Source organism: Solanum tuberosum, unplaced genomic scaffold (assembly GCF_000226075.1).
Source record: "Solanum tuberosum cultivar DM 1-3 516 R44 unplaced genomic scaffold, SolTub_3.0 scf00213, whole genome shotgun sequence".
NCBI classification, from domain to species: Eukaryota; Viridiplantae; Streptophyta; class Magnoliopsida; order Solanales; family Solanaceae; genus Solanum; species Solanum tuberosum.
This window is the reverse complement of record NW_006239141.1, coordinates 159,441-185,095: the sequence shown is the minus strand read 5'-3', so window position 1 is coordinate 185,095 and position 25,655 is coordinate 159,441. Positions and strand designations below refer to the sequence as shown.

Sequence of the window (25,655 nt, the reverse complement as noted above, 5' to 3'; positions counted from 1 at the left end):
TATTTTCCCCCTTTGATATATTCTAAGTAGGCGATTAACATGCTATTTCATCTTGTGATTTGAAATCAAGAGATGAAATCTATGTTTGGACGTGTGTAATTTCATCTTATGAATAATTTCAAATTCTCTAAAAAGCTTGATTTGGGAATTTTATATCACGATTTCACATTTTTCAAATACAAAAAATTGATTCACAAGTTCATATTTTGTAAAAAAAAAACCCATCATTTATATCTACATAATTTTTTGCGAGAATATTAAAGGAGTGAGGAAATATTCATGGAGTAAAAACATAATCATGTAGTTACTAATGATGTTGGCGAAACAAATTACTCAATAAATATGGTACACTATAACTTAGGTTCATGTTTACTTTTTTATTGGACCACAGTTTAATCAATGAATGTTGTATTTTTCTTCTTAGAATAGCTTTTTTGATAGTATATTATACTTCTGTTATGAATTTTTATTTATTTGGTAATATAAAGAAGAGTAAATTTTAGGTTTAGCAAAACATAAAAAATTATATTTGTATGTTTTAGCTATAGTTTGTATAATTGCGCTTCATAACAAACTTTATGTTTGCTATGGAGCATTAGATTTGTATAAATCATTAGCAGCCTCTCATTTGTATAAATTGTTGGCAGCCTCTCGTTTGTATAAATCGCTGGCAGCCTCTCAATTCAATTGTATATATGTAATTACTATGTATATGTATCAATGATTGTGTATGTATATCTGCATAAAATTTGAATTTGTATACAATTGAATTGAAATAAAACATTTGTATATCAAATCTCTCTCTCGCGTGCGCTTTTTACAACACAAATTATACATTGTAATTTGTATAATTTGTGTTTGTATAAAGCGAGAAAGAGAGAAAATGTAAAAGAGAACTGGTAGGGGAAGATCTGTATAATTATAAGTGTATATGATGAAAATATATGTATTTAAAAAAAAACTGACTTGGGGAGAGATTTTAGGAGAAATTGAAAGAAACTGGAGAGAAAAGATAGCGAAGGGATTAGTATAAAAATAAATCTTCTGTTTTTTGAAATGTGTGGGTCCCAATTGATTAAAATAAAACTTATTTGGGGAGAGATTTTAGGAAATTGAAAGAAAATGGGAGAGAAAAATAGTGAAGGAATTAGTATAAAATAGATCTTCTGTTTTTTTTTAATTCGTGGGTCCCAACTGAATGGCAAAAATGATGTAACATTAGCTGCACATTTGCTGTGAAATGCAAATATATGAAACAGTAGCTATAGGATTTATTTTGATTTAAATGTTTGCTATTATGTATCATTTTCCCTATAAAGAATTGGGGTAATTTTGATAGTTTTCCTGATCAAATAATTTTTTAGTTAATCTGAGGTTTACTTTTTACCTTCCAACATATTTTGATAACACTTTTTTTCTCTCCTGAACGTATCTACTACTTATATATAAGTGTGGATAACCACACAGGTGGAGGTCAACATGCCTGCTTCACCTGTGTGGTTCCACACTTGCATATATATTTGCTTACTTTTTTCTCCATTTTAATTTGTTTGTCTTATTTTTAAAATTTTTAATATATTTAAATATCACATAAAAAATACTATAAATTATGATAATTGACAACTAAAATTAATATATCCGTGTCACATAATCTACTACTTATACATAAGTGTGGATAACCACACAGATGGAGGTCAACATGCCTGCTTCACCTGTGTGGTTCCACACTTGCATATATATTTGCTTACTTTTTTCTCCATTTTAATTTGTTTGTCTTATTTTAAAATTTTTAATATATTTAAATATCACATAAAAAATACTATAAATTATGATAATTGACAACTAAAATTAATATATCTGTGTCACATAATCTATTACTTATATATAAGTGTGGATAACCACACAGATGGAGGTCAACATGCCTGCTTCACCTGTGTGGTTCCACACTTACATATATATTTGCCAATTTTTTTCTCCGTTTTAATTTGTTTGTTTTATTTTTGAAAATTTTAATATATTTAAAAATCGCATAAAAATACTATAAATTATGATAATTGACAACTAAAATCAATATATCTGTGTCACATAAAATGGGGCAAAAGAAGTAACATGTATTATTTAGTTTGAAAACTACGTAAAAAGAATTGTAAATCTCAATAATTAACGACATATTCACTCTTGAAATTCTATTTGTGCTACATATATTAGGACAAGAAAAGTAACAAATCTTATTTAAAAATTACGTAAAAATTACAATAATTAACAACTTAAAATATTTATAAATCATATCAAAATTTAATTGACTCTCTAAATTTTATCTATGTCACATAAAGCGAGACAAAAAAATCTACTGTTTATATATAAGTGTGGATAACCACACATGTGGCAGTCTGCCTGCTTCACCTGTGTGGTTCCACACTTACATATATATATTTGCCTACTTTTTTCTCCATTTTAATTTGTTTGTCTTATTTTTTAATTTTTTTATATATATAAAAATTGCATAAAAAATACTATAAATCATGATAATTGACAACTAAAATTAATATATTCGTGTCACATAAAATGGAACAAAAGAAGTAACATGTATTATTTAATTTGAAAACTACGTAAAATATATTATAAATCTCAACAATTAACAACATATTGACTCTTGAAATTCTATTTGTGCTACATATATTGGGACAATGAAAGTAATATATATTATTTAAAAATTACAATAATTAACAACTTAAAATATTTAAAAATCATATCAAAATTTAATTGACTCTTTAAATTTTATTTATGTCACATAAAATGAGATAAAAAAATAACATATTGAACCCGTATTAGCACGTACACTTATATCTAGTATATGTATAAATGTCCTATTGAGTATGTGTAGGTTTGTTTCACTTGTACTAATTCTTAAAATTTGATGATGATATTTATAATAGTAGTATATATAAAATTCAATGGGACATAATTGATAGTTTTATGGCTGAAATATGTATCATAACTCTAGCGTGATATAACCCCTAGATAACATTATGAAAATAGTTCATGTATATTCCTCTAAAATAAACTATTTTCATAATGTTGACGAGGGATTATATCACGCCTTTTCCTCTAAAACAATATCGATTAAGGGTGTATTTCGATTGATTCGGTTCAATTTCATCTATTATCGATTTAATTTATCAATTTTTAAATATGCTAAATTAATAATCAACTAATAAAATATTTTTTCCAATTTTCAATTTATCAATTATTGGACATTATTTGATTTTCGATTTTAATCAAAAAAAAAATCTCATAAAATAAATATATAACTTCTCCAACAATTAGGCGCAACATGACAATAATGTAACCTTATATAATGCTCATAAAATAGACGTAGTAGTGACTAACCGGAAAAGAACTATACAAGTACAACACAATAAAAGAACTTTAACAATAATGTGAATTAAAGGCTAAATGACAAAGATAATACTCTTTATGTCTCTAATTATTTGTTCACTTTTTCTTTTTTACTTGTCTATTTTGACAAATCGAGAAAGGATAATTTTTTTATCTATTATACCCTCAATTAATTACTTTGAAAAATGTAGAACTTTTTGAAAATTTTAAAATTTTAATTCATTCACTTCATAGTTAATAGAAGTAAAATAGTTTTCTTAATAGTGTGTCACTTCAAAAGTGAACAAGTAATTAGAGATAAAGAGAGTATCTAGTAAGATACCAATATTAAAATTTTGATATTTATATAAATGTATTACTCCAATCTTAATGAGTTATCAATTTAACTACTAAGACCACCAATATAAAAATTTAATAATATTTATATAAATGTACTATAATCTTAATGGGTTATCAATTTAATCAGTAATCTAATATACATGTTAACCCAAATACCAATAACTTAACAATAATAAATCAATTTAAAAAATCTCGATTTGATTTATTAGTCAATTCGATTTTTTTCACACCCCTAATTCCGACGGAGCCCTTGCTATATTACGACTTTCCCCTCAAATAAATTCCGACGGAACTTGGCAAAATCTCTAATATAAAAGAAACAAACAAACTGTTTTGAGTATAGCAATACTCCGACGAATTTAGCAATGCAATCTTCTTCGCCGGAACTTCCGATTAGCAGACGTTTCTTCAAGGTCATGGTGCCTGGTTTTCACTCTAAACTTGTAAGATACTACTGCCATTTCTTTCTATTTTTTTCCTATTTTTTTTTTTTTGGGGTAGTATCAATTTTCTATATGAACGGAAGAGGAACTTCCAGAATTAATGGTGTTTTTGGTGGTATAAATTTTATGTTATTTTTCCAATTTTTGTTTAATTCACCTGGTATTGCAGACAATTCCACCAGCTTTTTTTCCGAAGCTAAAAGGGGATAAATCAGAAAAGGGGACAATAATAAAGGGCAAGGATACATGGAATGTTGAAATTAATCGATCCGAGAAGGGCATTATCTCGTTTGATAAGGGTTGGGAGGAATTTGTGCAAAATCATGACCTAAGAGTTGGAGATTTTGCTGTGTTTGAGCACTTGGGTAACATGAGTTTCAGTGTTACCCTTCTTGATTCAACTGGCTGTGATAAGAAGTTGTTGGAAAAGAGCGAAGTAGTACCTTCCCAGGAGAAAAAGAAAAAGGTGAAATCTGGTCAGTCCGGAATAGGTAATTTCCCTAAAATTGTTATTTTTCCTCTATTGGGTGTATAAAGCTTACTAGTCATATTGATTCATTTATAGTAAGAAATTATATTCCTGCCTAAGATCAAGTTGACACCAACCAAACACCTTACCTTTAAAAGAAACACTCTAGATTCTTTTGTTTCACTTCCCTACAGTTGAATCTAATATTCCTAAGCTGAATTTAGATATAGACAAAGATTAAATTGTCGATTTTAATTTTAAAATGTGTATTATGAACAGATACGTTGTCTGATTTAGGGACATATCTGTTAAGGAAAACATGCTTGTAGTTGTACTATTGCTTATACTTTAACTTGGTATAATTGTTTTAGTACTATTATGGAAATCAATCTTGTCAAAAAAAGAAAGGTACTGTTATGGCAATCAATAAATTGATATGGAATAAGAAAAGCTTCATCTTTTGTAACATTGTTAAAGCCATGTCTATGATGAGTATTTCAGTGAAGTGGAAAGGAGGGTAATCTAGAGGAGTGGTCCAATGTACATTTCATTTGGGTTTGATGCTCTATTTCTTACTTCTGTAGAGAAAAGGAAACTTGAGGGAGATCAACCTCACTACCAGTGCATGAAAGGAAGTTCTGAGTTTACGGCAAGAATAAAAGAATATAACGTGAGAAAACGTTCTCCTTATATGGTGAGCTTTTAACTCTTATTTTCTTTTATCCAAACCTTTGACAACACAAACAATGAATTTTTTATTGTAGTGCCTAAACATATCCAATATGATCTTTTCCTAAATTTCTTTAATGTGCTCTTATGACAGCATATACCCACAGAATTTTGTCAGTCGAATGCACTCTTTCAGAATACAACCATGACGTTAACAGGCCCGTCAGGTAAATCATGTCCTGTGAGTCTGAGAATTTGCAATGGTGGGAAGACTCTATATGCTTGTATTACAAGAGGCTGGCATGATTTCTTTTCAAGCAACAAGCTGAAAGTAGGAGATGTTTGCATCTTCCAACTTGATCGCTCAAAAAGCGACTCAAATTCCATTGCCATCGATGTTCGTGTTTTGTAGGCTGCAAACTGTTCTTTTATCTTTATTCTTTTGATTTTTTACTAGTTAGTGTTACCTTGTAAACTTATTTCACTAGGTATAGGTTCTTTTTATATACTTGATTGGCTGATCAACAAGAAGTTGTACTCTAGCTGCTGCAGAGTAATTAGGCAGTGTGTTATTTGTTGAGCAGCAAAAATGCTGATGAATAAGTTGCATCAAGAAAATAATCTTAGAGGCAATCCAAGCCAGAAGGAGAGATCGAAGCTCATTCCAACCTCTATTTAGTGGACAATATGGGAATAAAGGAACAAAAGATGCTTTGACGATAAATCAAGTCATATCCAGAAGATGAAGTTGAAGTGTTTGGTACTTTTGTATTTTTGGTGTAAAGGAACATGTGTAGAAGATCTTGATTCAATTTTTGATGTTTTAAACTCCTTCTAGATGATAGTGGAGCTGTAGGTTTGGTCTCTTTACAGTCCTGTAATTATGGATGATTATACAGGCTTTGTATAATCTTACTATTTGTACAAGATATGTTAGCTGTTTTAAAATAAATAAATTATGAGTACCATATTCTAACAACATGTTCGTTTGCTAGCAGTTATTTAGTAAATGATGATGGTAGTTCAAAGCTATCCATAGTGTCTAGCTATCATCAATTTTCCTGCCCAACATTATCTTTTTGTCAATAGCTTTTTTCAAATTTGGAAAGATGACATTCAGTTGATCTTCATGCCTGAAGCAGTTCTTGTTGGAGTTCAAACTCTTACAGTGGTTGTTGACTCGTTATGCCTGTAAGTTCCAGACAGATTTAACACATTGCACCCTATCCTAACTGTTTGCTGTTTTATGAAGTCCGATTTAGAGCTTGCTCTGATTCAATATGCTAATCTCTGAAGCGCATGTTGAGGTCAGTATTGTTTTACTTTTTCATGGAAACTTTCATTTAGTCTTCTTAATTTTGTTAAAAATATCCTGCATATTTTCCTAATTAAATCTTGTACTTCTCTTATTGGGTACCTGCAACTTACTGTAAAATATTTTGTCAAGGCAGCCCGCAAGGCTTTGGTTTAGTAGAGCTGCTAGGGGAGTGGCTCTGGGTATAGATAGGGTTAAATTTGCAGGGTCATGCAAATACATAGGCCCCTTCTCTTTGGGATAAATGGGGTAGTTTAGAAGGCGCTTTCTGATCTACCTTTTTCTTATGTCGCTGTCATGTCTTGCCCCCCAATATAGTGACTGCTTCCATGTTTTCCCTGAATTTCATCAGTTCCAGGTTCAAGGGCCTGTTCATCCATCTTCATTCCAAACAAAGGTGAGCATCTCCAGTGAATGTAACTGCTATGCTGCGAGCTGGTTAGATGCGTGGAACAGAGGGCTTGTAGTACCTGCTAACGCGGCTATGCAGTGGAAGGGAACGAGCCTAAATTGACCCCCTTCTTTTTTTCAAGTGTAGTGCGTGATATGTTGATTAGGTGCATATCATGAGTATGGACATTGTTGTGGACGAAATCCTTGTATTTAAGTGGAGAAAGGTAGAATGGCAGGCCCATTATCCACCACGTTTTGAACTATGTGGTAGCTAGCCTTCGGGGATTTCTCAGTTATAAAAAGAAATTGTCAAGACATTTGGAAATCGAGACATCTTTTTTCACATAAAAACTTGCAACATTTTTGCCCAAGGTTTTTATTTCTTATATATTCTTGATGATTCTGAGAGTCGAATGTTGATATATATCAACTTGCAAGTCAGCACGCCATGACAGTTTTTTGACTTATGTTCTTTTTGTGATTTGTCTTTTCAGCAGGATTGTTGATCCTCTTGTATTTCTATACCTCCTTTTCTTGTTTAACTTGTCTTTATGTCAACCCCACCAAATAACAAATTCAAACACAACATTGGTGTTTAGGGGTAAATAATCAGAAACATCTTCTAATCCTTTAAGGAATGTGCAAATCTTTGCTTCTATCACCTTACCGTTTGAGATAAATGTTTGTATTCACCCCGAAAAAAGAGAGTAAATGTTTGTATTCGATGGGTGTTTTCTTGTTGTATTCTTTGAGTTGTTGAATCAGTAGGCTCTTTAATAAGAGAGTGATGCTTCAATTGGTTGAGACAAGGTTGACCTTGGTTGGTGGCAGTTAAACGTTTTACGTGTTTGAATATCGATCAAATATGAAACCAATTTCTTTCCCCTATAAATGGAAGAACTATACTATGTAATGCTGGGAAAGCACTTGAAAGGTTTAGTGATATATTTGCTTTAGCAAGGTTTTCCACACTCCCGTGTATAGTTAATCTGGCTGTTGTAGATGCAGCTTATTCCTAGTGTATCACTTACTCTTTCCATCATTTTCTAGGGATTATCCATGGCATAATTTCTTTAGTATCTTTCTTATTGTGTTTCTTAGCTATGGGTGTCGTAGTATATTATCTGCTCTCCACCTATTCTCTTGTCTTTTTACTACCAGTTGCATTCTTTTGTGTAGGTTATGAGGAAAACAACGATAGGGAGGAAAGAATATCAGTTAGAAAGCATGTTTCTTACCTGTATTTACATGTATGGCGGCAGTAGGCATTGTTCATACACATGTATATGTGCAACTGGCGATAATAGGTAAGTATGCTTTTCCTTGCATCTTCCATTTGAAGCAACGATGCACTAAGAATTTAAAAATTGTGAAGTGTTGAGCGGATTTTAGATTTTGACTAATTTATGGGCATTAAATCATCTAGCTGACAATGGCATGTTAACTGCTATGTAACCTAAGGATAGCAGAATGAGAGTCTTGGGTCTCTATGTAATCTATATATGTGTATGATCTATTGAACCTAGAGACATGCCCGCTGCAGTGTTGTCTTGGAGAGCTGGAAGTACGTTCTCTAAGTGTCAGGACATAAGCTGAGTGGGTTCTTTCAGAAATACCTCCTTCCAGGTGACTAATGAGACTGACGCTCTAGTTCAAATTTCAGCTGATTTTAGTTCCCTAGTTGAAATACCTTCTGATAACCATGTTACATTGACTTCATAACGAGCGCGTAATTAATTGTGTACTATGGGCTGCTACCCTCAGAAACCTGGTAGTCCGTTGCTTATGGTGCTGGGCTATGGGTTAAACTTACCTACTGGTGGGGTGTATTAGGTGCCAGCATGACCTGAGAAATCGGATCATGACAGTTTATATATCTTTATGTGGATATTCTTTACCATCACTCTACTAACCATCATCAGTTGTAACCACCTATTGTCATAACCATCACTACCACAATTGTCAACCACCATTATTGTTGTCAATCGTTAACCACCACTTGAAACCACTATCACGGTCAGTCACTACTATCAATCGCTACCATACTTACTATCTCCATAGTTACAATTAGCAACATCACCATTTGTCACTAACATATCGTTAATCTATCACCACACAACCATCACCATTAACACAACCAATTATTAACATATAACCAATTTTATCATCCCAACCACTTAACTATTACCGATTGTGATTTGTGACTTTCACATCAATCACTACAATAAAAATTATCTCTACTGTCATAACTATCGTCATCATCATTATTAGCCATTAACACTAATATAACTTTAAACATTTAAATATTCATTCAGATTCAAAATCTTCACAACTATCGTCATCATCATTATTAGCCATTAACACTAATATAACTTTAAATATTTAAATATTTATTCAGATTCAGAATCTTAATCTTAACAAAGATAAAATGAGGCCTAAATGTCCATGCATAGGGTAAAGATAGCATATGCATTGTGAAGCAAACCATTAATGGAAATATGCTTATGAATGAGCAAGTGAAAATGTTCAAACGTGTTTGACGGATTTTTACTGTTAGTACGAAAAACACATTTTAATCGTTTTAATTCATGTACTAGATATATTTAAAATAAAAGATAATGTTAATAATTTTTATGAACCGATAGATTAACGGAGAATATATATAAGACAAATTTGGTCATCCAGGTGATTAAGTGCATGTATTTTAGTTTATCACAAGTTTAGTCATGTTCATTGTTGTCTTTTAGTTGTTCTAGATGGTTGATTAATTAAGTATAGTTCATACATCTAAGTCTAATAATCACTTGTGAACCTATAAATACCGCTCTTATATATAATGATTTATTAAGTAAAATTAGAATAGTTCATTATGTTATAATGTGTGAACGTGATGTAATCTATCTTTTTCATCCTTTTTGTGCATTATGATGTGATAAAACCTATGTATATTTGAAATCGATATATATTATTTTTTGGTATATATCTTCTTTGATGTTTATTTGAATTCGAAGTATTCTGTTTGATTTCTTATATTAATAGTGCATTCAACTTACTATTTTATAATTTTAAGTTGTTTTTTCCGCCACAATTTAAGTACAACAAATTCTTCACATTAGCATTCTTGAATTTGTTTGAGGCTAGTGGATCATCTAGTTTTGAATGTTAAATTGATTTGGAATCATCTATAAATTAAAGTGCAATACAAATCATAGCTCAAAGTTGAATTAGATGGAAACATCTATATAATTGCATTGGAAGAAAGCTTTTTCTATGGTTTTTAATTAGTGGCAATTTTTTAATTAAAAAGATAAACGCGTACACTTTTGAAAAAAAAAAAAATTGTATCAGTGGTAGTAAAGTTGTGTGACAAATTAAAGGTGGAAACTGACTTGAGTCAAAAACAATAATGCATTATTTATCTCACTGTATGTATATAAAGATTGACTACAAGCTCCTAGCTAAATAATATATGAAGTACCAACAATTGCTTATTGCTTTCTGCTTCTATTCATTTGTTATATTTTTTGTCCAGCAATCTCAGCTCACATATGCTGGGCAACATCTCTGTGCCCGCGATGACGCTTTTTATTTGCTTCAATTTAAGAAAGGCCTCACAGTTGTTGATCAAAATATACATGACTGTGACAATGAGACCCGAGCCAAGACTTTGTCCTGGAATATTACAAGAGATTGTTGTCAATGGGATGGTGTAACTTGCAATGGATTTACGGGTCATGTCATAGGCCTCGATCTTTCTTGCAGCATTCTTAACCAGACCATCAATGCTAACAGCAGCCTCACTAAACTTGGTCATCTCCAAAGACTCAACCTTGCCTTCAGCCAGTTTGATGACGACATTCCAGTTGGAATAAGTGAACTCAGTAGTTTGACACATCTCAATCTTTCGAATACTGGATTTAATGAAGGGGAGATACAGATTCCACCAGGATTATCCAAGTTGTCTAAGTTGGTTTCACTTGACCTCTCCTCGAATGACTTCCAAGTTGGCCGAACAACCTTCAGAAGTTTGCTTCAGAACTTAACCAATTTGGAGGTACTGTTGCTTGACAGCGTGGACGCACCATTTGAGTTACCTAAGAATTTTCCTTCTTCCCTTAGGTACTTAATTCTTCAAGACACCAACATGTGTGGGAACATAAGTGATTCTCAGCTTTTTCATCTACCAAACTTGCAAGTGCTGAGAATGGGATGGAATCCTTTATTAACAGGCACTTTGCCTAATTTCAATTGGAGTTTCAGTACAAGGATTTTAGAGTTGGACTTTTTCTATACTGATATTTTTGGTAAGGTACCTGATTCAATCGGCAACCTCCGTTCTCTTTGGTATTTAGATCTCTCTTTAAACCGTTTATCCGGCTTGATTCCAGTATCCATTGGCAACCTCAGTGGAATTAGAGTGTTGAGACTTTCAAGTAACAGCTTCACTGGTAATGTTCCCTCAACTATCTAAAAATTAAACAAACTCGTTGATTCCAGTATCCATTGGCAACTCCTCATTTTGTCTCGGAACAATTTCAGTGGTTCAATCCCAGGATGTTTGGGTAACTCCATTCTTGTTTTAGACTTGCGAATGAACAATTTTTATGGAGAAATACCAAAATTCTTACCTATAGGGTTACAATATCTTGGTGTGTATGACAATCAGTTGGGGGAACAAGTCCCACGATCCTTGGTTAACTGTACAAGCTTGGAAGCTCTTGATTTGGGGAACAACAATATAAATGACACGTTCCCGTATGGCTGGACAAACTTCCAAACCTACAAGTTCTGATTCTGAAATCAAATCTCTTTCACGGTTCAGTTGGTGATTTGGATTCCGAGTTTCCATTTCCTGAGTTACGGATCTTTGACCTTTCCGTTAATGGGTTCACTGGAACTTTTCCAACTAGAACAATTTCAGTGGTTCAATCCCAGGATGTTTGGGCAACTCCAGGTTTCCATTTCCTGAGTTACGGATCTTTGACCTTTCCGTTAATGGGTTCACTGGAACTTTTCCAACTAATATTTTCAAAAGTTTCAGAGGTATGATGGATGTGGATGAAGGAAAAACAGGAATTACTCTAGCTATTAATAGGACTCACAGAGATTACCTTTACCATGTTAGTTTGGTGATAAAAGTCAATGAGTTTGATATGAGAATCACGTCAATTATGACGAGTGTTGATTTATCAAGCAACAGGTTCGAAGGAGATATTCCAAATTCCATTGGAAGTCTGAGCTCACTTGTGTTACTCAACCTGTCTCGCAACAACTTCCGTGGTCATATTCCTGCAGAAATTGCAAAGTTGCTGCAGCTCGAAGCATTAGATCTCTCGTGGAACAGACTCATTGGAGAAGTTCCTGGTCAATTGTCGAGTTTGACATTTCTTGAGGTCTTAAACCTTTCATACAATCATCTGGCTGGGCGCATTCCTATTGGGAAACAGTTCAATACATTTCCAGATGATTCATATTGTGGAAATCTTGATTTATGTGGATTTCCACTATCAAAGAAATGTGGAAACAATAATAGGCCAGATGAGTCAACACTTGAACAAGATGATGAAGATTCATTTTTTGCGAGCGGGTTCACATGGGAAGCTGTGGTAATAGGTTATGGTATGATATTTGGATTGTTGATGGGAGGCCTCATGTTCCTACTGGAAAAACCAAAATGGTTTGTCAACTTTGCTGAAGATATTTCTCAACAAATTGCTGCTAAGAAGCGAAGAAATCAAAAGAAGAGACGTCAAGGGCGTGGTCTAAGAATGAATTAGCAATATACCAGGTATGCATCAAAACTTTTTGTTTTGTATCAGGAACAACACTATTTTTGTAGCTGTTCATTGTATAACTATATGTCAATTGTTTATTTTTTCCTAAATATTCAAAAACTCAGAAAAGTCATTAAGTCCTTTAATTTTCAATTTGTCTCTGCAGAAAGGTTGCTGGAGAGTTGGACACGTTTATTAGCAAGTTAGTGTTGATGTTCTGGCAAAATATCAATGGATGCATCTGTTTTTCACTTTATGTACATGGTTGTCAAATACATATGTTACAGTTGATTTCTGTAGTTTCGTGGCTTCAGAGATAGCAACCTCTATACTCTTGTATGATGGTTGTGTCCTAATGTATCGTATTATTTTATATTGATGATTTTCCTTTAAATTGGGTGAATGTGATGTGCATCTCATTGGTGCACAAGCTGTACTTGTGAGCTAATAAGATTGTCTTTACTATTAACAAAAAAATGCATTACTAAGGTTTAATGATCAAAGTACAGACTTCAGTCTCTAGAGATCCCTTCACCTGACTGAAACCAAGTGTTAGGAAGCACGCTTCTGAACTTATGCAGCTAACTATACTCATGATGCTGTCATTTCTGCAGAGGCGGAGCTTGGTGGGGTTCGTGGGTTCGGACGAACTCACTAGCTTTTCTGTAGACTCTATATTTGTATTAAAAAATTAAATAAACACATATGTATATTAGAAAAGGGTCAAAATTACCCTTGAACTATGTGAAATAGACCATTTATACCCTCCATTATATTTTGGGTTCAAAAATACCCTGTCGTTATCCCAAGAGACCACAAATACACTCAATATTTAACTACCCAAATTTTTAGTGACATGGCAAGCCACATGGGACTAAACCCTCCGCCTAAGTGTTGCCAACTAGGATTTACTTCAACAAAATTACACCTTTAGCTGCGACGATTGTCGCCACAAAATTCCAAAAATATTGCCACTAAAGATTTTGAGTGATTTCAAGTGGCGACTAAGACTGCAATATCCATTCGCTAGTAAAACCTGTTATTTCAACAAGAAAATATGATAATTAATTTTCGGTTGAAGCCTAATTTTCTAAAATAAATAACATGTACTATCAATATTAAAAACATCCAATATTATTACGAAAATCATCAAAATTACTTCTCGACTCAAATCTCCTATTACATAATGCATTATTGTACATTTTATGCATCTACATATGACATTAATATAAAACATATGGTGTCTTCAAACTCCTCCTGGATCAATATCTTTTGAGATTTTTTAAAAATAATGAAGAAAAAAACACAAAATCATAATTTAATGCTAAAAATCAATGAAAATCTCTAGTGACGATATGTTGGGCTTTTGGCAACTATTGTCGCTGCTAAAGGTCTAATTTTTTTTTAGTAAATCCTAGTTGGCAACACTTATGTGGAAGGATTAGTCCCACGTGGCTTGCCACACCACTAAAATTTTGGATTGTTAACTCTTGAGGGTATTTGTGGTCTCTTAGGATAACGATGCGGGCATTTTTTATCCCAAAATATAAAAAAGGATATAAGTGATCTATTTCATATAATGCAGGAGTAATTTTCACCTATTCCGTTTTCTTTAATTAGGGAAGTAGATTATTCTTATTCTTTAATTTTTGGAAAAAATTAGACCAATTGAACAAAGTAATATTATACTAGCGAATAAAATTTCATGTAATAACTCATTTGTAAGAGTATACTTCTTTTGTTCATTTTTATTTCATAATGAGTTTGCATGTCTTTAAAAATAAAAAATAAATGAAGTGCATATTTTACTATAACTCTAATATTAATGAAATATAATCTTAAATTATGAGGAGTGATTTAGATAATTAATAATTACTATTAAATGTAAAATATATATTTGTTTTTTGTATATGCTTAAGTGAACTATTTTTAATATAATGAATAAATAAAAATGAATGAAGAAACATATAACATTTAATTGTCATAATTTGTATGGAAATAATATATTAAAACAAACACATTTGCAATATAGTTGATTAAATTAATCAATTCGTGCGGTGTAGAGGCATATTTAGAAGAAAAACGCTTTGTATCAAAGATTTTTTCATATTCAAGAGTCAAGACTCAAATTTGAGATTCCTAATTAATGAAGATGTTACTCATCAATCATCAACCACACCATATCCTTTGTTGATATGATATATTTAATTGGTTGTTCCAAAATTGAAGTGTCCTAATTTTCTTTTTTGTTTCTCACCCGGTATTTGATACACACATTGAAGTCTAATTAAATTCGGATTCATACCGAAAAGTCCTTAAGATCATAATCCTTAATAATTAAGCAATCAAACAAACAAGTCACCTCACAATATAATCATGACGTGTAACCTTAAAAACTATCCTACGGCCATGCAATCACGCTTACGTGGACAGCTTAGAGCACGTATCCCTATAAAAATTAAGCATTTGCAACGTGACTCTAAAGATACTGACCATAGTTCACTATAAACCGTTCGATGAATCGTCCCCACAAATTGAACGGTTAGATACTCATCTGTAATACGGAAAAGTATACACCCGGCTGTCACTTTAATGGCATTGGTTTCTTAAGTGTACTCTCGAATTTCAATTTTCGCCCAACCCAACTGCCGAAGCAAAGCTAAAAACGAGAAATAATATGCAAATGCAATACGCAACTCTTGAAGAGCACCTGCCATTCAATTCAAAATTTCTGGAGAAAAATTGTTAGATCAATCTGTCTTTCTCCTTACGATTTTTGTTTTACAGCATTGTTTGTTGTTGTTGTTTTTCAATCTTCATTCAGGAAGAAGTATGAAGAATTGTAAAGTATCGATTGTAACTTCCCTTTCGCGACACTCTTGCTACACTTTCTAGGGTTCGTTCTAACTTTTCCCTCTTTTTTTTTTTTGTATTTTTGCTTCTTTTCTGGTTACAGTTTGCAGATGAACTTTTTTTTTTATGGAAAGTTTTATGTGAGAAAGTCGAAGAAGGTTGTGGGATTAGCGATTACTTTGTATGGTAGTTTTGTGATTGATGAAAGCTGTTTGGTAGATAATTAATTGGTGTTTTCTGGTGCTTTACTTGGCTATGTACTTGGAAACTCCCTTTTTGCCAATTGAAATGTTGGAATGGTCGTGTTTTGGCAATTCCACCTTTTCCTTTTAAAACTTAGTTTATATGTGATATAAATCGAAAGAGGTGGAATTTACTTGTCTGCTGGTTTGTTAATTGTTGGAGTGGTTTCTTTTCTAGGTTTAATTTGAAGAAGGTGGTGGGATTAGTTATTACTTTGTATGGTAATTTTGTGATTGATGAAAACTGTTAGGTAGAAAAATTAATTGGTGTTTGTGGTGCTTTACTTGTCTATGTACTTGGAAACTCCATTTTTGCCAATAGAAATGTTGGAATGCCCATGCTGTGGCAATTCCACCCTTTCCTTTTAAAACTTAGTTTATGTGAGAGAAATCGAAAGAGATGGAATTTACTTCTCTGCTGGTTTGTTAATTATTGGAGTGGTTTCTTTTTTAGATTTAATTTATGTAAGACACTTCAAAAGAGGTGGTGGGTTTTATATGTATGCTTATTGGCTTTTTAATCCGTTGCTATTCTGGAGAAAGCCATGTTCCTTGTTTATTTTGTTTGGGTTATCTGGCTCATATGGTCATTTGGGATAGTTTGGACTATGTTATACATTCTTTTTGATTATTTTGTTTGGGTTATCTGGCTCGTCTGGTCATTTGGGTTAGTTTGGACTATGTTTTACATTCTTTTTGATTATTTTGTTTGGGTTATCTGGCTCGTATGGTCATTTGGGATAGTTTGGACTATGTTATACATTCTTTTTGATCAGTAAGGACTATGTTTTAAACATAGTGAAGTGCATAATGAGTTCTTGAACCCATTTACTGGGAACTAAATGCATAGCTATTTAAAGGGTTCGTCGTGACGTCTGTTATGGCTCGATATGTTCTATTTTGGTATTAGGTGGAGTAGCTCGCTTGGTTTCCCTAAAAATAAATAAATGGAACGCTGTTTTCTTTTAAATTCATCATCAGACCTGTCTTGGAACATAAGGGTCTTATCAATTTCCTTTTTATCTGTTTGGGTCAGAAAGCATTTAGGTACTCAAGCCTGCTTGATTCTGGGTATTTTGTTTTTATGAAGTCCATAATATGAAAATTCTTGAAGTTTAAATCATTGAAGATCATTGTGGTGTAGTGGTGGAGTTGTACATCTAGCTGGATTTTGATTTTCATAGATCATGGATGACTCAAATAGTAGATTGTACTGTCAAGGAGAACTTCTAGAGGAGAGGAATAAGAATAATGATGTGTGTGCAGCTTAAGGAGCTTGGAATTTAAATAGAGAAAATTGGACATGATGCTCTCTGAAGCATAATAAAATCTAGTATAACCTTGAGTATCATATACACCGTTTATATCTTTTTTTCCTCTCCTGTGAACTTAAGGAGACTTCTACATATGGACAAATAATCTTATTTGTGAAAGATAGGTGAAACATTCGAATATTGATAGTTCTTGAGTGTTCATTTCACCTGGCCGATTGATGTGTGAATATTTGGTTTAACAGTGCTAGTTGGTACATTAAGTGATATCAATCGGGTTACTTGAAGTAAAAACAAGAAAATAACAACAACATATCTAATGTAATCCCACAAGTGAGTGTGGGGTCTAGGAAGGGAAGGGTAGGGTAGAGAGGTTGTTTCCAATTAGACAATAAGGAAATAATAAGGAAGCGAAAAATAAGAAAGATTAAAGACTAGAGGTTGTTTCCAATTAGACAATAAGGAAATAATAAGGAAGCGAAAAATAAGAAAGATTAAAGACTATAAAAATAAGATAGACGAGATTCGAGAAATAAATTTCAGAATCTCCAAAGTAATGACTAAGAACACTAACTAATTGTGGTAAACCTAATTAGCAGATTAAGGATAATAATAAATATAAGGCTAAATGAAGAACACTAATTGATTGTAGTAAACCTAACTAGTAGATTCAATTCAAGAACTTAGATGAAGTGATCTAGATCCCTAATTGAATATTAAGGACAATAATTAATATAAGACTAGTTACCTTTTTTTGATAACCGAGAATCCATCTATGACCCGTCCTTTGGACCAATCACAGCCTTCTAAACTCGGTGGATAATGGGCCCGCCCCTCTACCCTTCTCCACTTAAATACCGGGCTTCGCTTTGCATGGTGTGGGGGCTTGAACCTGCGACCTAAGCCACAAATCCTCCACCTTTTGCCACTCGAGCTAGGCCTTGGAGGCTAAGACTAGTTACCTTCTTCAATTAATCAAGTAAGAACCACAAATATCAAGCAAAAAAGTATCTTATCTCTTAAAAGAATCATTGTCGTATGGTTGTAAGATAAACCTCAAGTAACCAATACTGAAAGGTTTAAAGAAAAGAAAACTCAATAATATTACGAATGTTGTTCCTTACTTTTGATGTAATCACTTCAGGAGCACACTATTGGTGTACTTCTCTTGTTTATAATACCAGTTAACCTACTCAAAAGAATATTATGAATGTTGTTGTCTAAGAGAACAAAATCCACCACCATATATAGGGGGAAATCGTCCAATGCTAGCGCAAATAGCATGAGACTGGAATCCTACTTTTTATGGAAACAATAAGTATTAAAACCTAACAAGAAAATTTTGAACTTGGAAACTTATAAATTAGGAAAGCATGTAAAATTAGTATCATGCTTTTTTCCAAAACTACCTAACAAAAAGTAAGGAAAGAAGTGCAAATTTTGCACCAAAAACTCACGCCCAGGCACTCGAATTTGGGTATGAATTCCATCTTTTGGGCGTGATTCTCAATCTATTGTGGACTTCATTTTCAGCTCCCTTGGGGTTTATGTGGGCCCCGATCTTCCTCCTCTTGGGCTTGGACCATGAAATACGTGTAACACGTAGACCACTCTTCCCCATAGTTTTCTTGCACTCTTCTTCCACGATAAGCATCGTCTTGATCCTCCATTGAGGTTCAACAATGTTGTTTTGCATCTCCTTAGCTTCCAACACTTCATGTAAGTCCTTTAATGGAGGTATGCGGTATGCCAGCATGGAAGCTATAGTATGGTTGAACTCTGCATGTATTTCTCGTATCTGCTTAAATAGTAACCTCAAACAAGGGATTTAGGGTTAGTCCTTTTTGTTTGTCATGTCTTTATGAAGTAAAAGATTTTCCATAATCCAAAAGCCTGGTCACGATCCTAGCAAGTAGAAACATGGAGCACAAGTACTGGCTTTTCTTGAACATGTCATGCTGAAAAGATATGCATTTAACTTTGCTTATTGATGTGCCAATATATGGCTAATAATGGTTGCTGTTACATTACGGAAAGTGAACTGATGCATCTGTATTATCTGGTAAAATGTTGACTTTAAACAGTGGATCTTGGGTTACACCTTTCTATTGGCCATGGTTCTATGAGATAAAGGGATTTTTTGGAATCTGAAAGCTGATAAAAATATCTAGCAAGCAGAGAAATTTAAAAATGAAGATCCTGTCTCTATAGTACATGTCATACTCAAAATATTTACATTGCAATTGAGGATGTTATTCTTTCTTCTTTTCTTTTATTTCTCCCATATCATCTTATTGGTAATATCGTAGTAGTCATGCATAAGTTTTTCCGTCTTACATTCAAATGTTTGTGGCAGGGTTCCCGAAGGCAGGATATTGAGAATTTGATCCTCCTCATTCGCCATCAGTTTTTTATGGATATGAAGTATTATGCGGGATCCTTCTGATGCCCACATGTCTGGTTCATGGTTCTGTTGGAGAGAACTAATTGAAACTGAGGCAACCTGCCTTATATAAGTTCGTTTGGGAAGGAAGCTAAAGTGATTAATTTCTATCTTCGGTGGCATGGAAGCTTGTGCTTGAGTTTTGAATCATCCTGATTGTGGGCCATATTTCTAGAGATTCTGAGAAGCAGCATCTTAAAATGGGATGGAGGGGAATTTTAGTCTCGTTACTATTTTCCATCACTTTGGGTGAATCATCAAGCAATTCTAGAAAAATGTGGTCGCTGAAGATAGTTTCAGAATCATCTCCACTTTATAGTTGGGCTGTATACAGTGCTGGATTTTTTGTACTGGTGGCTGTTGTCCTGTCTATGTATCTAATTGTTGAGCATCTAGCTGCATACAAGCAGCCTGAGGTTTTTGCTTACACCTGTTCAATCTTCTTGAAGTTATTTTTTACTAGCATACATCATTTGATCCTATGGGCTGCTGATCTTTTCTTTTTGGATCAGTTTGTGGGGCTTGATTGAATACATGCTTGTATTGTTATTTTTGTACAGACAGTCGTTGTGGCATTTCTTAGCTTAATTGTCTTAGAGAAACTGATAAGACTGAATTATTTCTTACCACAGGAGCAGAAGTTTTTGATTGGACTGATCTTGATGGTTCCTGTTTATGCAGTGGAATCGGTAAGAGAACCTTTAGCTTGTATGCTAGCATTTTCTCCAGTTTATTTGGAAGTGATCTTTAAAGTTTGTTATAAACATATTGAGACATTGGCGGTTATTATTATTATTATTTGAAATAAATCTCTCTATGGACAAGCAGAGAAAATACGACCTACCAAAAGTACCAGTTATGCTTACAAAGACAGTAAAAGAAGGGCTAAGATAAGAAATGCAAGTCACTTTAGGTTTTTGTCAGTTCTGCATTTAGGTATTTTTTATTAAAGAAAAGATCAGTTGGTAACTTACTGTGACTTTGATAATGTAAAGCTCCTACGGCGAACACTTGATATGTTTGTGGGCGAGGATTGGATTTTGTGATGCCTCTGGAACAGAATTCATGGCTCACTGTTTATTCCAGTGTTGGTTAATATTGTTTCTTGGTCCACAATAATTTCTGAGCAATCGCCACATGATTCATTTCTCATGAAAAAGAACTGATGAACAAAACATGTATTCTTTATTCAGCTAAATACAAATGAAAGCCTTAACAAATGGTTAAACTACCAATTAAACAGGGGAAAACTTAGATAAAAGGAACCAGATAAAGTATATGAGGTGGTGCAGATGCTCTAGCATAGCATAAGTTCCAAAAAAGGAAAATTTCATAAAAGAATGGATGAAAAGGGTTATCTGTATTTTCCTTGTCATAAAAAGTTGAAGGAATGGATGTAAAGGGTAAAAATGTGGTACTTGAAGTTAAAATTGACTTGGGTGCATCTTCAACAACCTATATGTCTAATTTTACAGTATTGTCATCACCCTAAATTTAACAATATCATGTTGTCTTTCTTTATGTTTATGATTCAGTAAGGGTTCTTGTTGAATGTTTGACCAGTTCTTTGCATTTACCTGACAGTTCTTATCTTTAATGGACTCAAATGCCGCATTCAACTGTGAGATCATACGTGATTGTTATGAGGCTTTTGCACTATATTGCTTCGAGAGGTATCTAATAGCCTGCTTAGGTATGTCTTCAGCCATAGGTTGTTGCCCTCTTCTCCTATTTTAAGTTGTCCCTTGGAAAAATCCCACCTTGAAAATTTTAAATGCTTCAGTTACCAGCTTAGAGTCTGCTAGTGTAACTATAATTGTGTTCATTATTCGCACAACCTTTTCCAAATGTTGCTCCATCCATGTTGCTTTTGCATCTTATGTCACAATGGAGTTGTATGGTTTTCTCAATTCTCCGTACTCCTCTACTGGTATAAAATTATGCTAGCTTCTTTTCTTTTAGAAGTTCCTTTCTTTAAAGATGATTCTCATTTGAGCTACATGACATAGGTGGAGAGAAAAACACCATCGAATTTATGGAAAGTCAAAGTGTTGTAAGTTCCAGCTTGCCTCTGCTGGATGATGCCTATGCATATGGAGTTGTTGAACATCCTTTCCCATTGAATTGCTTTATCAGGGAGTGGTATCTTGGTTCTGACTTCTATCAAGCAGTAAAAATTGGGATAGTGCAATATGTATGTGCCCCTCTAGTAATTTGCTATGGATTTTGACAGTTCCGTCAAGTTTCTATGTACTGAATAATTAAGGATTTCCTTCCAGATGATACTTAAGATGATATGTGCTTTACTGGCTGTGATTTTTCATCTTTTTGGCATCTACGGTGAAGGCATATTTGAGTGGAGATATGCGTAAGTCAACCCAGGTTTTCCTTGATACTTCAAAGATATCAGTATTTGTTCTACCTGTTTTGTGACTCTTCTACTGCAGATCTCTAGCCGAGCCTCTGGATTAATTGAATTTATGTCATATATTGGATATGTCATGAAAGCAGAAGCTTTTCACAATGTTAATCTGAGTGTTAATTCTTGCAGCTATCCGTACTTGGCAGTTGTTCTTAATTTTAGCCAGACGTGGGCCTTATATTGCCTTGTGCAGTTTTATTCAGTCACCAAGAATAAATTAGCACCGATTAAGCCGTTGGCGAAGTTTCTGGTATTCAAGTCAATTGTATTCTTGACGTGGTGGCAAGGTATAGCTGTTGCCTTTCTTTTGTCGTTTGGAACATTCAAAGGTTCTTTGGCGCAGCTGTTGAAGACACGGATCCAGGACTATATCATCTGTATTGAGGTCAGTTGTGTTTATTGAATCAGTTTCGTACACTTGTCATTGCTTGATCACTATTTCTTGTGCCAACAGAGGCTCATGAATAGAAATGATTTATTTTGGCATGGGATATGTGCTAACTTTTGGTTTTGCATTGACGACCTGCTGGAGTATTCTGGCTATGAACTTCAGTGTATTTAAGTGAAGGCATAGTGTTCTTGAATATTCTAGCTCTTTATGCCTCTGCCGTTCTCGAAATTGAGTTGTTCTAGAATTAGTGAAGGGTGGGGGGAGGGGAGTGGCAACTTAAAATTAATGACATTGAGAGCTGGATCACAAAACGTACCTAAGTATTGGACTTGTACATTTAAGTTGTTTCATGGAACAGCTGTCCACATGATATATTTTGAGCTGCACTCATAGGTGGTACTTGGCTGCTGAAGTTGACATTTAAAAGTATAACTTGTTTGTGATGCAGTACCAAAAAATCTAGTGGAGCAAAGATAGGAAGAAGAATAGTTATAAAGTGAGAAAGTATCATTCAAGCCTTCTAAATTGTTAAGAATGACACTTGGGCCTAACTCAACCCCAAAAACTAGCATGAGGGAGGTTTGCCCAAGTCCATATAAACAGACCACCAGTCCATTCCCCAACCAATGTGGAACTCCCACTCACTTTAACATCCCTTCACGCCCAGACCCAAACTAGAGTGTGGACCAGGAGCTCAAACAGGGGTGGACCTGACTATGATACCACGTTAAGATATGACACTTGGGCCAAACTCAACTCCAAAAGTTAGTACATGACGGGAGGTTTTCCCCGGTCTATATAAATAGACCACCAGTCCACTCCCCAACCAAGGTAATACTCTAATCCACTTTAACATAAACAAAGTACATGATGGGGATCCTATTTGTAGAATATTGAATTCTAAACAATTAGCACTCTTAGAACTTCATGAGAGTCCTTCTTGATGCCTCTCAATGATATCTCTCTTTATTAAAAAAACTCTTAAAAGTTAAAACTAATAAAATTTCATCTCCAGCTACAAGATAAAACAAAGTTAAAACTGTTATTTCTGACAAAAAGATAATATTATGTTTAATAAGTAAACCCTATATCTAACTGAAAGAAACGGGATTTATACTTGATTTTTTAACTCAGGGATAAGATAAATAAAAATTAGGGATAATTGCACTTTTGATCCCTCAGGTATTAGTAAATTCTGATTTTTGTCCTCATGTTGTGCTATTTCACTAAGCATATATGGCCTTGAATTAATTTAACTGTGAGCTTTTGTTCCCTTAACATTGGAAATATGTATATTTAAATCATCTTTAAAACTCTATCAGCCTGAATGTAAAATAATGTTACAAAATTCAATATATAACACACGTGCAATAATATGGTTTAACTGTCAATAAATTTATTAAATTTGTGAAGACACATGCTGAAGGATAAAAGATGCATATTTCAATTAGTGAAGGTTAAATGTGCTCAAACAGAGTTGCTAGGACCATAATGTGATTTGTTTTAATATTTCAGGGACTAAAATATACTAATATCCCTAAAGATTAAGATATTGATATAGCAACCCCTTGTGGAAACATGGGATAGAGGTACAAGAAAAGCAAATCAAATAGCTAATTCTTGTGACTGGGATCATGTAAGGAACTTGTTGTTTTGTTGGGAAGGAAATCCTTGACAACTGATCAGAAAAATTGTCTTGATATACATGGGTAGAAATAAGAAGAAACTTCAACGGTTGTACCAGTACTGGCTGCAACATTTTGCTATGGATCACAAGCATCATGTGTCTGGTCTCAGAAGGAAGGGGAAGAATCTGCATATGGATGATACAAGAGCAACTTTTATGATTATTATGTTGCAACAATCTTTGTATTTTCAGTAAGAGAAAGAGCCAGACAATTTTCCTGGAGATTTACTCAACTGAGGTTGGCTGTAGTTAGCCGGGAAGATATAATTCCAGAATTAAGATAGAGATTAATCAGTTGACTAAGTAGGCAACAAGTTAAAAGTATAGGTAGGTGGCAGCTGCGAATCCTTGCCAGGAACCAACATCAAATTTAAAGATTCCATTGATGTCAAATGAGAACAAACCTAGGGAAGACTACTGCAAATATGTTTGCTGGCTTGGGTAGACATCAAAGAAGAGAGGTTGACTTGCACAGAAGTAAGAAGATGGGTGCAGAGAATGTGGAGGAATCGCTTCTGGAAAAAAGAGATAATCACTAGCTATTACTTCAAAGTCGAAGCTTAAAGAATTTATCATGGCTGATATGTATCAGAATAATCATCAAGTGTCTCTATGCTGGTGGTTGCGGACTTGCACAATTCACCAGTAAGATGAACACCCAAAACATGTTGCAACACCCAAGCATGTTTAGATAAGGTTTGTTAGACTTCACAATTCACCTTTGACCATAAAACATGTTTTAGAGTAATTGGTGATAGATGCTGGGGATTTCTGGAGATTGGTGCCATTACAAGACTTGGAGTGCACCCTTTTTTTCTCAATACTTAATAGTGCACCTTTAGTGGGATTGTATTTGTGTGTGGTGGTCTCTAAGTCTATCCATCAGATTGAAGCTGAGAGAGTAAGATTTACTATTCCAACCATAGTGGTGGAGATACCTTTTTAAAAAAAGAAGCTTTTGTAATCCTAGTTGAGGCTAGTGGAAAAGGTGGATCTGAATCATGTAGTAGAGACTTTTTATTGAATTAATTAATCCCTTCAAGATTGAGGATCAATTGTAGCAAAGAGTTGGTATAAAGAATTTCAAAGGTCAAAGTCCCTGCCCAAGATGTCACGACTTATGTCTAAAAATGCCATATTTCAAAATTTAAATTGCAGAATAGTGTCACGACCCGATTTCTCAAGTCATGATGGCACCTACTATAACCCACCAACAGGTAAGCCAACCCGTAACCCGGAACAAGTAATGGGTCTGAGGGTAGAAACTAAACAAGAGTAGGCAAATAATAATATAAACAGGCAAAAGCAAACCAAAACATATATACAAATAAAGATCCCTCCCAGAACCTGGAAGTCACTAGTACAGAGCTACTAACAAAATGAGTACAAGTCCCAAAAGTGGACAACAGAGACTGGACTGTCTCGAAAGGTAAAAGACAAGTCTATATATACAGATGGAGACTGAAATAGTACAAAACGTCGTGTGCTCACTCCCGTCTCCGGATCAGTCTGCTCCAAGCTCGATCAACGCTGGCTACTAGTGCC

General features: G+C 33.9%; 2 protein-coding genes and 1 pseudogene across 2 annotated transcripts in view; all 3 read left to right on the top strand.

Moving 5' to 3' along the window:
• Nucleotides 1-3,976: 3,976 nt before the first annotated feature.
• On the top strand, nucleotides 3,977-6,298 carry LOC102592826 (B3 domain-containing protein REM9-like). The gene is made up of 4 exons (XM_006356218.2): nucleotides 3,977-4,181; nucleotides 4,351-4,672; nucleotides 5,235-5,344; nucleotides 5,474-6,298. The coding sequence occupies exons 1-4, from the start codon at nucleotides 4,104-4,106 to the stop codon at nucleotides 5,729-5,731; spliced, it is 768 nt and encodes a 255-aa protein (XP_006356280.1). The 5' UTR covers nucleotides 3,977-4,103; the 3' UTR covers nucleotides 5,732-6,298.
• A 3,822-nt stretch (nucleotides 6,299-10,120) lies between these two features.
• LOC102592488 (receptor-like protein 12) lies at nucleotides 10,121-13,263 on the top strand (annotated as a pseudogene).
• A 2,168-nt stretch (nucleotides 13,264-15,431) lies between these two features.
• Nucleotides 15,432-25,655, top strand: part of LOC102591935 (protein LAZ1 homolog 1) — a 16,014-nt gene continuing 5,790 nt past the window's right edge. The window contains exons 1-7 of the mRNA XM_006356215.2: nucleotides 15,432-15,697; nucleotides 19,524-20,026; nucleotides 20,243-20,299; nucleotides 21,195-21,303; nucleotides 21,620-21,804; nucleotides 21,890-21,978; nucleotides 22,162-22,417. Of these exons, the coding sequence (XP_006356277.1) occupies nucleotides 19,811-20,026; nucleotides 20,243-20,299; nucleotides 21,195-21,303; nucleotides 21,620-21,804; nucleotides 21,890-21,978; nucleotides 22,162-22,417 (912 nt within the window). The 5' untranslated portion in view covers nucleotides 15,432-15,697; nucleotides 19,524-19,810. The remainder of the gene's footprint in view (nucleotides 15,698-19,523; nucleotides 20,027-20,242; nucleotides 20,300-21,194; nucleotides 21,304-21,619; nucleotides 21,805-21,889; nucleotides 21,979-22,161; nucleotides 22,418-25,655) is intronic.

What these genes read in the sequence shown, in the direction of transcription:
- LOC102592826 (XM_006356218.2), top strand. Translation starts at nt 4,104, where the DNA reads ATGCAATCTTCTTCGCCGGAACTTCCGATTAGCAGACGTTTCTTCAAG. An exon ending in ATCTGGTCAGTCCGGAATAG is followed by an intron (nt 4,673 to 5,234) that starts GTAATTTCCCTA and finishes TTACTTCTGTAG; the next exon opens with AGAAAAGGAAACTTGAGGGA. An exon ending in GAAAACGTTCTCCTTATATG is followed by an intron (nt 5,345 to 5,473) that starts GTGAGCTTTTAA and finishes CTCTTATGACAG; the next exon opens with CATATACCCACAGAATTTTG.